This window comes from Hemitrygon akajei, chromosome 9, assembly GCF_048418815.1.
Source record: "Hemitrygon akajei chromosome 9, sHemAka1.3, whole genome shotgun sequence".
Taxonomy (NCBI): domain Eukaryota; kingdom Metazoa; phylum Chordata; class Chondrichthyes; order Myliobatiformes; family Dasyatidae; genus Hemitrygon; species Hemitrygon akajei.
The window spans coordinates 120,973,711-120,990,259 of NC_133132.1; the positions used below are offsets into that span (position 1 = coordinate 120,973,711).

Sequence of the window (16,549 nt, forward strand, 5' to 3'; positions counted from 1 at the left end):
CTCCTGGGCATCCTGTCAATGGTTTCCACATCCTTCCTATAGTGAAGCCACCAGAACTGAGCACAGTACAGTTAAGTTAAATTTGTTAACAGTTAAGTTTGTTTTGCCATTACTCAGATCTTGCACAGCAATTGTGATCCATCAAGAATAGTTATAGTCACTCTTTGTATAGGCATATTTATTTTTAAATTTGCAGATGCAACTTCACACATTCAAAGACTAGTGGAAATATTGTATGAATAGAATGTGCTTCGTTGATATGGTTAAGACCAGAATTACCATTTAGGTCATTTTATCTGCACTATCAACAGTTTGGGTCACTTACATTTACCCAAAGGCAAATAGTTTTCTTAGCCAATACTAGAGGAAATTGAAAACCCGAGCTAAGAGTTAGGACAAAATAAGGAGCTACACAGATAATTTTAAATACATTATGGTCTCAAGAGTACTGGGTAAATATGGCAAAATAAATTTGCAAAGCCAAAGAGGACTAGTTGGTGAAACTAGAGAACTGTTCTAGGTGAGCACTGTTGCAGACATAATTCAAAGCCAGTCCAAAAAAATACTCCTACAGCTACATCCAAGGGTTATCTTTTGTAATTTAAATTAATACAGATTACAAAAATTACTAATCAGGTCTGTTCACCTACACCTTTGACTAATTTTACCCACAAGTGCGCTTATAAAACGTCCATAAAACCAGTATGTAATCAACTCACCACAAGTATCTCAAATCCTAATAAATTCTTTTATTTAAAGTTCAAATAAAAATACAAAGTTATAAAAGTATAAACAAGTTTCCATAGGAACACTTTAGAATGTGATCCCATCTCTTAGTCAACCATTTTGTTGCATACGCAAACAAATTAATACTTTAAAATTCAAACAAACAACTTTTGCTTCAGTAACTGGCCCAAAAGCCAGTCATTTAATATTTTACCCCACCCTTCTTGTACAGTTGCCAATGGCCTGAGTAACCTTTATATCAATAGTTCAGACATTAATTCTTGCTGATGTAGAACAGGAACAAATCAGCTCTAAACCACTTTCCCAGGCACAGGATGCCATTCTAGTATTAGCAGCATGATCCTCAGCTTGATTGGGAAAACCATTCTTCTCAATCTGCTGCATTAATTGCCTATAAAAGAAAAGCAGATTAGACCAAAGTATATTCAACAATTCACTGAAAACAACAAAGGCAATTTCATATATGGAGGATGCATTTGGTTTGAGGGTTCTAACACTTGTTGTCAGTATCTCTGAAGATCTATCCTGGACCCAACATTCTGATACAATTACAATTAAAGAACACCTATATTTCCATTAGGAGTTTTAGATTAGGCATATCACCAAAGACTAGCAAATTTCTACAGATGTTCTGTTCAGATTATTCTAACTGGTTGCTTCATTGTCTAGAATGGAGGGCCCACTGCACAGGAGCAGAAAAATTATGGGCTCGATCATGGGCAGAAGTCTCTCCAACATACACGACACTTTCAAAATTCAGTGCTTCAAAAAGGTGGCATTCATCATTAAGGACCCATCATTTGGTACATGCCCTCTTCTGTTTGCTACCAAAGAGGTGGTGCAGGAGCCTGAAGACATGCTTGATGTTTTAGGACAATGAACGAACAAACACATGAACATCACCTCACTATTTTTGGCTGTTTTTACACTAAATAAAATATTGAGACATGAACTTTTGTATTGCACTGTACTACTGCAGCAAAACAAATTTCACACCAAACCAATGATATTAAACCTGACTCTATAAATCAAATTTGACTTTCGCTCACAAGTTGACTTTTTTTAAATTCAGGACTGCCATTTGAAGTAAGCAGTGAATTATAAGGGCAATTACAACAACAGATAATGAATATCAATCTATACAAATCTTCACACTTAAACTGATCGACTAAAGTTTCAAAACTCAAATACTGTACCAGGCTGGTCTTGACATAACATAGTAGACTTGGGGCCTTTGAAATCCATTGAATGTTGAAGCAGCAGCAACTGTGTAAGCTCCCATATTCTCATACACCATCCAGTCACCAACTTGCAACTCTGGCATACTACAACGTTCAACAATACGATCAAGACCATCACAAGTTGGACCCCAAATACTAGTGGAGTACAGCCTCTCATCAGATTTTTGTTTCTGGAATGGAAAAAAAGACCATTTAGGAATGAAATTTAAATTTGGAAGATACCAGGCAAATGGAAAGTTAATGTGTGTATTTAAATTTTCCACAAGGATTGTAAAAAAAAATACACCAAATTACAAATAGACAGCCAAGACGACCAAAATAGCACAGGTATAGTTCTAAATAATTGCTCTAAATGAATCAATTTAAATGAAATTATATTTTTAAATGAATCCTACCAGAGATCAATGTGCTGTTTTAAAAAGGAACAGATTGATTACTTAGAAGCTAGCTAGATAAAGTAAGTTATTTAGCCAGCTAGAATGAATGTGTTATAAAAGTGTTGTGTCTGATGACTGAACTGAGGCAGTGGCAAGGCCAAGGAAAGTGTATTTGATACAGTCTACATACAATTTTACAAAGCACTTGACAAAGTTGCAATGTTATGTAAGCAACAATCTGTTGGAACAACTGGGGGTGAAGAGGAATTAATGTTTCAAGTCAAAGTCATCAGTGCCGAGTTCCTCCAGCAGATTGTTTGTTGCTCCAGATTCCAGCATCTGGATCATCTGTGTCTCCACAAAGTTTCATAAGACTGATTAAAAAGCAAAACTGACAAAGGGAAATTTGGATCCTAACATCATTCATGAGATAAAGAATATTTGATGAAAGGCCAAATGCAATGGAGTTCTTTGGCCCATCAGACCATGCTGATGATTGTTACCATTTATATGCATCGTATTTACAAATTCTGTCTGCAGTCTTGCACGGCATGGCAATTCAAGTGTATACACAGATACCTTAATGTTGGGACTTGCTGCTGCCACCATCTTTCCTACCCCAACTGCAATAACCTTCTGGGTGGGGGGGGGGGGGTAAATTTAAAATAAAATGTCCCCTCATATCCCCAGTATGGCTTCCAGGAGCCTAGTCAGAGGCCAATACTTCAGATGAAAATACAGGACTTAAAAAAGTAGTTTGTAAACAATCCCAAAAAAATGTCAGTATAATTAAAGGGTGGGAACAATCTTTTCAAGTCTTATCAAAGTAAAAGGCAAACAAATTGAACTCCAAGGTGAAGTTACATATTTGAATGGAAATACAAGGACCTGGCATTACACAATGTGGGATACTGAATAGTGCAGAAGTCCCAGGCGTAAGTATTTACAGGGACTACACAGTGAACAAGTGTATTTTTCTTCAAAATTACTCAATTGCTTCAAATATAGTTAGGTGCAGCCAGAGCCTAGGTCATTACATTATCGGTATTTCCAGGAATCTCTCACCCTGCAGTATTTAAGAATGTTAGCCAAGTGAAATTAACACTGGCATTCTAGTCATTAAAGCAAAAAAAAATCTAAAATCAAGGTGAAAGGAATTATCTCCCGCATCTCCCCCCCCCCCCCCCCCCCCCACAACTCCCAGGCCAAAACTAAGAAATATTTGAATAAATTAGTAAAGGAATTACTTGAGTTATTAATTTGGGACAGAAAGAAAGAGTAGAAACAAACCGATAAAGAGTTTGGATATGGAAACTGCTAAAATTGTGTGAAATGAAAGAGCCAAATAACCTTGTGGTCCGTTCACTACAAGAGATACAATTTGTAAATGATACTGCAGTCATTTTTAAGACCCTAAGATATAGGAGCAGAATTAGGCCTTTTGGCAGAGTCTACTCTGCCATATTTTCCTCTCAGCTCCAATCTCCTGCCTTCTCCCTATGTTCCCTCATGCCCTGACCAATCAAGAATCCAGAATTTTTAAAGTGTCATGAGGACTCTTTTTTTAAAAAAAGCGCAGAAGCAACAGGAAGTCTTAATTAAAGAAATTACAAGGCCTAGACAGAGTAAATTGGAAAGATATACATCTCTTAGCAGGAGTCAACAGACTAAATGATCTGTCATAAATTTACAAAAGATATACAATTCCAGTTAACTGATATTTGAAATAAGCATTAGCAGCTTATTAAAAACTCACCCTAAGGAGAAGTGGCTTTACATGAGCATGATCATACAGTATGCAGTTGAATGATCCATAGACCCCATCATTTATGTAGTACATAATGGTTCTGTCATTTTCACCCTCATCTTCACCTTAAACAAGATAAAGTACATGTTATTCACAAGTCAGTCAGTCTGTTATCTAGATACTTCTTAAATGTCAGAGACCCAGCTTCAACAACCCTCTAAATCAGGGGTTTCCAATCTGGGGTCCATGGACCCCTCAGTTAATGGTAAAAGGTCCACGGTATAAAAAAAGATTTGGAACCCCTGTTCTAAATGGATTGCAGGTGCTGGCTACTCTTCACATATCCCTCTGAACCTCTTTAACAACCCATAGTCTATGCCCCCCATAGATGGCACTTCCTCTAGTTTCATCCATCTCTTATATCAGAAAAAGGTTTCTAGCAGTCCACCCTAAATACATTCATTAATCTTATATACACCAATCCACTCCAGCAGGAAAACTGTCCCTAATAAGCCCTAGTTGCTCTTTTGTCTTCAGATTTACATAACACACTTAATATCTTGTACTGTCTCTGTCATCTCTCTCTGATTGACATCTCAAACAATGATGAGGTGGCCTACAGCAAAGTCATCTCTCTGACACAATTGACAGCATCCTAACTGGCTGCATCATTGCCTGGTAATGAGTACTGAACTTCCCTCAATTGCAGGATTCCACAGAGAGTGGCACAGACAGCCCAGTGCATCTGTAGTTGTGAACTTCCCATGGTCCGGGACATTTACAAGAACAGGTTTAAAGGGCCCATAGGATCATTGGGGATCCGAGTCACCCTAACCACAATCTATTCCAGCTGCCACCATCCAGGACAACGGTACTGCAGGACCAAAAGGCTCCAGGACAGCTTCTTCCACCAGGCCATCAGACTGATGAACTCGTGCTGATTTGAGTTTACTCTATATTACATTGACTGTTCCATTTATTATAAATTACTATGATTGCACATTTAGAAGGTGATGTAACGCAAAGATTTTTTACTCCTCATGTGTGTGAAGGATGTAAGAAATAAAGTCAATTCAATTCTTTGATTTCCAAATCTCTATCTCAAGCACCTCCCTAGACAGGCCTTCCTCATCATTTCTTTTCTTCCTCTTCATCCAACCTTCAACATCCACCAATCTAGGGTTCCTTACAGTTGTTACTCCTAGCTTTTATCCTCTAGAGCTTGTTGGCCTTGAACACTTCTGTAGTGGAAAGGATTCAAAAAAGAAATGACAAGTGTGGATCTAACCTGCACGTACGTGTTCCCAATCTACTTTGCCAGGTCCTCTCAAAAGAGAATCAATGAAACTGAATTGGCCTTTCTCATTCCAATACTCCCCCACTATTCTTTCAAACAATATTCTAAATTTCCATATTAAGCATTAATTTTAATCTATATAAAATTATACATACATCACATTAAAAAAATGTTCCAATTAAGCTTTAAATTCCTGTGATGCTCACTAACTTGTCTGCCTGCCAGACTTGAAAGCTTTTTTATCAAGGCGCATGTACCTACCATCAGAGCTGTGTTCTGTAGAGACCACCTTTTTGGCAATGATGTTTGCACAAAGCGTGTAGGCAGATGCTACATAAAAACGTCCAGGCTCAGCAATGATGCTTACTCCACAGTCAGTTGGGAAATACTTATCCAGTGCAGAATTGACAACAGCTCCAATCTAAAACAGAATTACATTAGTTACCTCCTACTTTAAGCAAATTCACTTTAAAACCAAATTGATACATATCTCACCTCTTCAAATTTGAGCTTTGTGTCCTCTGAACCAGGAAATCCACCACCAATATCAAGCAAGTACATCTTGAAACCAAACTCTACCTAGAAAAATAATGATAACGAACTCAAATAGCAAGCATACAAACCAAATTACAATTTGTATCAAATGACATTGAACAACACTCAATTCCAGTACAATGAAGACAGCATAAACTGGTGAAATTAAAATACCTACCCCTATATCAAAAACAAAGCGAGCATCCGCAATAGCCTGGGCATATGTTTGTGCGTCTGTACAGCCGCTTCCCACATGAAAGCTTTCACAGGGGAGAGAAAAAAAAGTCCATGCAAGTCAGTACCTAACAAAGGCAATAGATTACAATAATGTGATAGGATGCATTTTTAAACCCAAAGCAATAATGGAATGAAGTTACCTGGTTTATTACTTTAAAAGTTTAACTGCATACTCTAGGTGTAAAATGTCTTCAGATGCTAAACGTACACTGTACTAAATACACTTACTGTTATTTGGCCAGATTAAAGGTTTTTATTCACTGTCAAAACATTCTACATTCATAGGGCCACATACTTACAAGATATTAAAATTTGCAATTCTCGAAGTGCTGCATCCATGCAATGTAAATTTTACCAACCCGTACAATGCAAGATCCAATTTACCTTACTCCAATAACATCAATATTCAGTTCTTTGGCACGTTCAAGGAGCAGTCTACTCGTTTTAAGTGTCGCTCCAAACTTCACACTCAAGCGGCAGATAGCCTTGGAATCGTCAGTGGCAATGCGCAGAACTAGCCTAAGGGAAGAGGAGGCAGATAAATTTTATGCCAGGACTTTGTCATTGCTAATTTAAAAAAAATGACAATGTAACAGACTAAAGGAAAATTCAATACTCAGCAAAGGCAATCAAAGAAAACCTAAAATTGAACAACTTGCTCAGAAAATATTCCGTATTAAAACTGTCAGCAAAAACAAACAAAAAATACATTAAAGTTTTTCTGTAAAAAACCTAGCTAAGTTTAAAAATAAGCATTTTTTCTTCAACAAAAATGCCTTATGCAGTGTTCCCAAAAAATTTAATTCACTCATTTGAAGTCAAGTGGTTTTCAGGCAATAAACTGAATTCTAATGCAAAGATCATCACATATAATATGTTCAACAATATTTGTCATTCCACATATTTCCACCAAGTTATATCTCCTCAATAATTCCTCCAAGATCAAATTTTGGACTTGGAATGAGTAGTACAGCAAGTAGTAATAATTAGCATAAACAACAGTTATTGGAACATTTACAAGGTTTTGTATTTGCATTTTAAAAATACAACTTTTACACATCTCTTGAACCCAAGCCGATTTAACAGCAATTTCAGCTGTGCCTGCACAATATTCCATTTTTAAAGTAAACCTCATTAACGCTATTTGTCCTTGTCATATTCACTTCAGTATTTCCAAAATTCATGAAAACAAGATATTGTTAAAAATTATTTAAGCATTTAAATCCATCAATTTTCACCCATTTACCCAGAAATGTGAACCAAATAAGATTTATTAAGTATGTGCATAATCAACCTACTTTGCACTTGGATGACATCTTGCTACTTTCATCAGTTCTACTTCACTGTCAAATGTCATCTTTTGTACTCCATGTGTGGCAGCATATTTGATCTGAGACAATTGCTTGCATGGATTAGCATAGATTATTTTCTCAACTGGAACACCAAGGCTCTGTATCAATTGAATTTCCATCTGTAAAGTACAGATCTTACTTTAATGAACTGAACATAATCAAGGCAGCAACTAAACTGGAATAATGTACATTAGGAGTACTTGCATACCTTACTAGCACAATCAAATCCAGCACCTAAAGTGGCAAGAGTTTTAACTACAGCCTTATCATCATTGCATTTGACAGCATAAAATGGAGTCACACGAGGAAGAACTCTGTGCCATCGTAGGTGCTTCTTAACAATGTCACCCAAGTCCGCAACATAAAAAGCATCTCTGTCATCCTAGAAAGATTAAAGATACATGGTCACATTGTTATACTAATCAAAAAACAAGGGAACATCAAATTGAGAGAGAGAAAAAAAATTGTTAGGATGTCAAACCACCAGAATAGTTCTGGCATTTACAAAGAACCCAAATAGGTAACAAAATATCATGAACTGGTGGTGATTGTAATACTTACAGACTGTGAAACTTCATTTATCTTGCTTTCCAAAATATCTCTGGCACTGAATCCTTCTTCAAGGAAGGCAAAGTCAAATTCATCATTACTGAAGTCATTCATTGTGAGATGTGTAGGAGTAAAGCAGGATTTCACAATATGCAACAAACTAAAATCAAATCAGAAACGAGATAAATTAGGTAAATTAACAAAATTTAACATTCCGTAAAATACAACCGCCACGCACTTATACTTACATGGGCAAGTAAGAGATGGAATCTATTTAAAAGTACTACTCAGCTGTCTCGCCAAGGTGGCTTTCCAACCGAATTAAATCCTCGAAGATACAATGCAAGGTCTGGGCTCTCTGGGTAGCCGTGGAATACCTTTGTGCCTTGTTCGCTCTGAAACAAAATTATGTTAAGATGGTCACCAAGTAAATTCAAATCCAGGCTACGTTCACGTCCTTCTTTGTGCACTAACGCCCCTCATACACAAATTCAGAGCTGCACTTGTATGTGCCACAATCACAAAAAGTCGCAACTGCAGCAACACGTACAACACTGCACCAGTGCATGCGGCAATATCGGCCAAAAAGCAATTTGTTCATCAGAACCGCACACCACCCTCCCCCCACACAACCAGCCGCCAGAGCGGCTCTCTGTCTCCCAACCATCCGGGCCGCCGCCTGCCTGACAGACACATCCGTGGACTCATGAAGCTAAGCCGCGTCTCCACGTAGGCCACAGGGGCCTGAGAACGCCCAACACCACCACTTCCCGTCCAAGCAGCGCTGCTGAGGCCGCTTGCCGCAGAAAGGCAAAAATAGAGCGCAATCGATACCTCAGTGTCCTGCCCGCCGACAGCAGGCCGGGATCGGCGGGCAGCTCCCCAACTCCCAGCGGCTACTTCATCAACTCTTCTCGAACAACTCGGAATTTTAAATAAGATATTCCCGGTCATTATTTTTGAAGCGTACTTTTTATCCTAAAAAGGCTTTTTTTTCTGCCCAGCTTGTGGTAACACGTGGCAGCTGACAGATTTACATTAAAAATACGGATAAACGGAAAAAAACATTAAAAAGTGGGAAGAAATACCTTAAAAAACATTTACGAAGACTGTGTCCATCGAAGAAAATAATTTGAAAAAAAAAGGAAGTTTCCCTCCCTAACCGTGCCACACGTCACGAAGAGAGAGAATAAAGCCGGCTGTACCCGGCCGGCCCCTTTTATACGGAGACCCGTTGCTAGGCGACAAGTCCAGCGCAAACCGGTCCTGATCGGTTTGCGCTTGTCGGCACTTAATGGAGCATGTGCGAGACTTACAGGCGAAAGATGACGTGTCACCGTGATTGACATTTCCCTGCAACAAAGACGGATCCGGAATGCCACCTGAAACCGGTTCTGCGGTTTCGTCACGAAAGTTACAATTACATATTGGGCCATTTAAGCAGTCATTGTATTCCAATATAGATACACACTACATTGAGTGAGCATTTCCCCTCCGTATCTTGATCATACTTTGCACACAATTGCTGAAATCTCCATCGCAAATACCAATCGTCAGCCATTTTAAGAAACAGTTGAGAGTGGATAATACTGAACAGCTCCAAAATTAGCTGTATCTCTGGCCTAGTTGTATCAGTACAGCAAAAATACACACCTACCCAACAAAGTGGTAAGTTGTCCTGTTCACAAAGATCAGGACAATTCCACTCTGGCTAATTATTGCCAAGTTAATGTATGCTCAATCATCAGCGAAATGTCAGAAACTTTCACTGAGATCAATTATTCCAATTCTTATTGCTAGAATTCCTTAGGGCAGTGTCCTAGGCCTAACTAACTGCCTTCAGTTGTTTCATCAAAGATGATTGCAACAGTGGTTCACAACTCAGCAAATGGTCACAATGGCCCCAAGCAATAACTATCCCCAACAGAGAGTAACATTATGACGTCCCACCCCTTGTTATTCAGTGGCATTGAATAATGCACAAGAAAGGTGACATGGAGCAAACACGAGGTAATCTGCAGATGCTGGAAATTCAAGCAACACACACAAAATGCTGGTGGAACGCAGCAGGCCAGGCAGCATCTATAGAGAGAAGCACTGTCGACGTTTCGGGCCGAGACCCTTCGTCAGGACTAACTGAAAAGAAAGATAGTAAGAGATTTGAAAGTAGTGGGGGGAGGGGGAAATGCAAAATGATAGGAGAAGACCGGAGGGGGTGGGGTGAAGCTGAAAGCTGGAAAGGTGATTGGCAAAAGGGATACAGAGCTGGAGAAGGGAAAGGATCATGGGATGGGAGGCCTAGGGAGAAAGAAAGGGGGAGGGGAGAACGAGAGGGAGATGGAGAACAGGCAGAGTGATGGGCAGAGAGAGAGAGAGAAAAAAGAGGGGGGAAAACTAAATATATCAGGGATGGGTAAGAAGGAAAGGTGGGGCATTAACGGAAGTTAGAGAAGTCAATGTTCATGCCATCAGGTTGGAGGCTACCCAGACAGTATATAAGGTGTTGTTCCTCCAACCTGAGTGTGGCTTCATCTTGACAGTAGAGGAGGCCATGGATAGACGTATCAGAATGGGAATGGGACGTGGAATTAAATGTGGGGCCACTGGGAGATCCTACTTTATCTGGCGAACCGAGCATAGGTGTTCAGTGAAATGGTCTCCCAGTCTGTGTCGAGTCTCACCAATATATAAAAGGCCACACCGGGAGCACCGGATGCAGTATACCACACCAGCTGACTCACAGGTGAAGTGTCCCATTCCCATTCTGATATGTCTATCCATGGCCTCCTCTACTGTCAAGATTCAGGCTCGTCCTCGTTGCCAATTTGTTGTGTCTGTGCTTGTGTTTGTTGTGCCCACATATCAAATAAATTAAAAGGCATACACACAGAGGAGAAATTAACCACTATATTCACTTTGCAGAGAGAGTGACAAAACAATGCGCATGCGCAAGTTATCAGTCAATAATTATTGATAAGGGTGAGTCATTGCGTTCAAAGAAATAGATCCATACATTACATTTCTCGACTCTCTTTTTCAGTCCTGATGAAAGTTCTTGACCCAAAACATCGACTGTTTTCCATGGATGCTGCCTGGCCTGCTGAGTTCCTCCAGCATTTTATGTGCGTTACTTGGATTTCCAGCATCTGCAGATTTGCTCTTGTTTGGAAACAACTTTCTTATATTCAAATCTCATTTTTTATTCCCATAAAGAAGGAGGTCATTAAGTCTATTGCGTCTATGCTGGCTCTCAGCAGAATCCCATCACTCCTGTTCACTGACTTTTCTGCTGATCATCTAGTCTCTCCTACATTCCTATTGACTCCATTCTGATTCTCCTACTACACATCTACACTATTTAACTTACCAGCCAGCTCCTCTATGGGATGTGGGAACAAAGTGGTACAGTATATCTAAGGGGAATATACACAGTCACAGAGAAACTGAGCAAACTCCTCACAGGAAGTATATTGAAACTTATGCATTTTAAAAGTTAATTTCTTTCTGCTTTCTAGGAGCAATAATTATATTTTTTGTAATATAAAGAATAACATGTTCGACATTTACTAACGAAACACATTTAAAAGGGGCAAAGCAAAGGCATCAATGAAATTGAAAGATTAAAGACAGAAGGGTGTTGAAAACTGGTATAATAGTTAAGATTACATAAATGCAAATGTCAAAGTAAATTTTATGATCAAAGTACATATAACGTCACCATATGCAGCCCTGAGATTCATTTTCTTGCGGGCATACTCAACAACTCCATACTCAATAAAACTGACAGAACCAATGAAAGACTGCACCAACATAGGTGCTCAACCAGTGTACAATAGATAACAAATGACAAATACAGAAAGATATTAATAATAATAAATAAACAATAAATATTGAGAACATGAGGTGAAGAATCCTTGAAAGTGAGTCCATAGGGAAAATTTCAATGATGGGCAAGCGAAGTTGAGTGAAGTTGTCCCTTCTGATTCAAGGGCCTGTTGTCTGAGGGATTCCCTGAACCTAGTGGTTTGAGTTCTGAGGCTCTTGTACCTTTTTCCTGATGGCAGCAGTGAGAAGAGAGCATGTCTTGTGGGGTGGGTGTCCCTGATGATGGATGCTGCTTTCCTGCAACAACGCTTCATGTAGATGTACTCAGTGGTGGAAAGAGCTTTACCTGTGATGGACTGGGCTGTCTTCATTACATTTTGTAGGATTTTCCATTCAAGGGCATTGGTGTTTCCATACTAAGCTGTGATGCAGGCAGACAATATACTCTCCACTACACATCTATAAAAGTTTGTCAACGTTTTAGATGTCATGCCAAATCTTCACAAACTCCTAAGGAAGTAGAGACACTGCTGTGCTTCCTTCATAATTTCACTTACTTGCTGGGCCCAGGACAGGTCCTCCAAAATAATAACACTGCGGAATTTAAAGTTGTTGATCCTCTCCATCTCTGATTGTCCAATGAGCACTGGCTCATGGACCTATGATTTCCTCCTCCTGAAGTCAATAATCAGCTCCTTGCTCTTGTTGACATTGAGTAAGAGGTTGAGCAGAAATTTAAAAAATACTATAAAAACAGAAATTGCAAAGTAATGTCAGATGCTTTAGACGTAACCTCCTGAGATAAATTGTCTAGAGCACAGCAAGACGTTTGGAATGACATTCAAGTAGTTCTGAGGACATAGATAATGATGAATCTGAATAAGTTACACTCTTTTAAAGAAGCTTTAATCTGTAATGAATATACTAGTCATTGATTCTACAATAGTATAGTGTTGATATATACACTATATAAAATAGGTAGTTTAAAAGTCATCTACTTTCATGAGCCTGCAATTAACAAATGTACAGTGAAGGAAAATCAAAGCATCCCTGATGTTGTGAATCTGAAATAGATTTAGTACTGAAAATAGATCTGGTGAAATGACATTGACCTGAGCTATTGAAACAGTTTGATGATGCCTGACCTGTTTGGAGGTGACTATTCTTTAGAACATGGTAAGTGCCCTTTGGCCTAAGGAGTGGTCAGCTGTGAAACAGCAGAATGGTGTTCATTACTTAGATTCTCTGTAATTACATTTTTATTGGATGGACTAAGTTCTTTGTTCTGTCTGTGAGGGTGACAAGGAAGTGAGTCATACCATGTAATCTGAATCCTGTTTTTCCATTGGCTGCCTCACTGGGTGCTACCTGGCTTTGGGAGGTCTATCTTCTCTCTCTCTCTCTGGCTCTCCCTGATCAGCAATACATTGCTGCTGTCTTGAGCAGTCCCTCAATGTGTTAACTGGCTACAAAGGTCCTTCACATCTTCATATAATCTTACTAAATAGGCTCCAGTAATTTCTATTCAATTTCTGTCGTCTCGTGTTCTTCTGCTCTCCTTGCCCTGTGTCTATGTTCCTTTGATTAATAATCCAAATAAAATGGGTGAAGTAAGACATACTAAATGCAATTTCTCATGCAAAAATATTACATCTCTATGAAAAAGTCTCAAACCCCAGTTGAAACCAAACTGTTGCGTCTCAATCTCACGGGTTTGGCGGGACCAGAGAGTGTCTTCCCGAGACTTTCCCAAGGAAACCAGGGGGCTTCATAGTAAAGCAAAGCCCACCATCTAGAACACTGTGTCCAAAACCTGTCACAGAAGCTGTCATGCATTACATTTAGATAGGTAAATTTGGAACAGAAAACTAATACCAGCAATGGTGACCATGAAACAAACTTCTGGATTGTTGTAAAAAGTCTATCTGGTTATCTTCTAAGCTTTAGAGAAAAAAAAAATCCACCATTCTTACCCAATCTGCGACAACCAACCTACAGAAAAATGATTAACCATTGATTGTCTTCTAAAATGGCTCACTAAGGGCTCATAGTTGTAGTAGAAAGTTGTACCATGCGCTACAACAGTTATAGACAGATTAACATCACATCTCCGAAGCAATTACCGGTAAGCAATTAACGTTGACTTTGTCAGTGATATTCGCATCCTGTGAATGAATGAAAATAAACCATTGAGAGCCGTTTTATCAATGAGTCTTTGTGAAGTGAGTTTGATGAGATGCTAAATAAATTTTTGTCTGAGTAAATTGTCATCTGCCCTAGCATGAGAAATTGGCACCAAGAATTCTTTTTTGGCATTGGAGCATTTGGTTGTTAACAACAAATCTAAGGACAGACCTATGGTGAACTACATATACCTGTCTGGACACGCCCCCTGCTGACTGCTCCTGTGGCTCCACCCACAGGCCCCTGTATAAAGGTGATTGAGGTCTGAGCCCAGCCTCTCTGTCTCCAGGATGTAGTATGGTGGTCACTCACTGCTTGTTCCTTCTTCCAGTCAATAAAAGCCGATACCTCGCCTTTACGTCTCAGAGAGAGTTATTGATGGTGCATCAAGACCCAAATTAACTTCTCTTCTTAGTGAAAATGCTCCTGCGCCAGAAAGCACTACATAAAAACTATAAGAACTAAGAGAAAGCCACTTAGTTTCTTGCTCTTTCTCCGCAATTCAATAAGATCATGGCTGATTTGCATTTTACCTCAAAGCCACTTTCCTGTATTAAGGAATGTCCCTCAATTTCTTTAAATCCAAAAATTGCCAGCTTCTTCCTTAAGTCATAATTAAAATCATAATATTCAAGTCAAGTCATGTTTCACAATTGGTGAGTAGAGTTTGATCCTTTTCTTCTCTCCCAATGGTTACAAGGAATCACTACATCCATTCACTGATTATTTTGGTGCAATGGGTTAAGTATGTTTCTGCTTTGCCAATTGAGTGTTAAGTGTTTGAGACGCCATTTGGTAGTTAAGTATGCTAAGATATTTACTCCATTGAACCAAATTGCCTTGTGAATATCTCCCACAAGTTGCCTGATATGTGGAAGCTGGATAGTCTTGTTTTTAATTGAAGTTTTGTGAATGGGACGCCCTTTCTTGTTTTGCAGACTCTTTGCACATATTCACAGAGTTAAAGAAGTCTATGAGGCACAGGAAGCCTGGTTATTTCGTAAATCAATTAATTAACTGGTATCATTCCAAAGCAAAACAAAAAAAATTAAAAATAGAGTGATTTTCAATGTAGAAATTAAAGTCAAAAGTTGTTGTTTTTCAGAGGGACCTGGATATCCTTGTAAATGAGGCAGAACATGCAATTAGGGAAGCAAATAGTATGTTGGAATTTTTGGCAAAAGGATTTGAGTGTATTGGTGAAAGTGTTTTACTGAAATAATTTTTTTCTGAAATTATTGAAATCACTCTTTTTTTCCAGTCCTGCAGAAAGGTCTCATCCCAAACCATCAAGTGTTTACTTTTTTCCACAGATGCTGCCTGGCCTGCTGAGTTCCTCCAGATTTTTGTGTGTGTGTTGTTTTGGATTTCCAGCATCTCCAGATGTTCTCGTCATATAGTAAGCACCCTGATGACACTGCACCTAGCATGTTTGTAGAGGACTTCTACATCTCTAAGGAAAATTATCCCTCAATTGAGGGAATGGAATAGTTCACCAAGGTGTTTCCTGGGAGGAAGGAGAGGAATTATAATACAAGCAGAAAATAGGGGCCATACTGTCAAGAAAATGTACTGTAGAGAGCATTCTGACAGGCTGCATCACTGTCTGGTATGGGGGTAGGGGGGCTAATGCACAGGACCGAAAGTTGCAGAAGGTCATAAATTTAGTTGGCTCCATCTTGGGTACTAGCCTAGAAAGTACCCAGGACATTTTCAGGGAGCGGTGTCTCAGAAATGCAGCGTCTATTATTAAGGACCCCCAGCACCCAGGGCATGCCCTTTTCTCACTGTTACCATCAGGTAGGGGGTACAGAAGCCTGAAGGCACACACTCAGCGATTCAGGAACAGGTTGTTCCCCTCTGCCATCTGATTCCTAAATGGACATTGAACCTGTGAACATTACCTCACTTTTTAAATATATATTATTTCTGTTTTTGTACAATTTAAATCTCTTTGATATACGTATGCTGTAATTGATTTACTTAATTATTTTCACTTTTTTCCTCTCTATATTATCATGTATTGCATTGAATTGCTGCTGCTATGTTAACAAATTTCACGACACATGCCGTTGATAATAAACCTGATTCTGAAATTCGAAGAATGATAATACAAAAGGGTTTAAAAGGGTACATACAGGGATGATGTTTCCTCTGGCTGGAGTGGCCAGAATAAATGTCCAAAAATAAACGGTTGGCAATTTAGAATTGAAAAGGAAAGACTTTTTTCACCCAGAGGAGAATGAACTTTTGAAAAGTACTTTGGAGGTTCAGTTGCTACCAAAAGGAGATTGATAGATTTTTGGATATTAATGGTTTCAAGGAATATGGGAATAGTGCAGGAGATTGAAGATTAGATACAAGATCTGCCTTGCTGATTTGAATAGCCAACTCCTGCTTTTACTTCTTATGCTCTTCTGCACCTTTGGTTCTGGCCATTTGAAAGCCATTAATACAAA

At 39.0% G+C, this 16,549-nt stretch overlaps 1 protein-coding gene across 2 annotated transcripts; it reads right to left on the bottom strand.

Annotated features, from left to right (window-relative positions):
- Positions 1–729: 729 nt before the first annotated feature.
- Positions 730–9,319, bottom strand: odc1 (ornithine decarboxylase 1). 2 transcript variants are annotated; one of them, XM_073056910.1, is made up of 12 exons: positions 9,170–9,319; positions 8,330–8,476; positions 8,094–8,241; positions 7,741–7,914; positions 7,479–7,651; positions 6,565–6,699; positions 6,118–6,203; positions 5,905–5,984; positions 5,671–5,830; positions 4,122–4,237; positions 1,944–2,158; positions 730–1,138 (listed from the first exon to the last, which is right to left on the bottom strand). In XM_073056910.1, exons 3-12 carry the CDS (start codon positions 8,193–8,195, stop codon positions 994–996), a joined length of 1,386 nt encoding a protein of 461 aa, XP_072913011.1. In that variant the 5' UTR covers positions 8,196–8,241; positions 8,330–8,476; positions 9,170–9,319; the 3' UTR covers positions 730–993. The 2 variants fall into 2 exon arrangements, with proteins under 2 accessions (XP_072913011.1, XP_072913013.1); XM_073056912.1 differs by lacking the exon at positions 9,170–9,319 and adding an exon at positions 8,916–9,055.
- Positions 9,320–16,549: the final 7,230 nt, after the last annotated feature.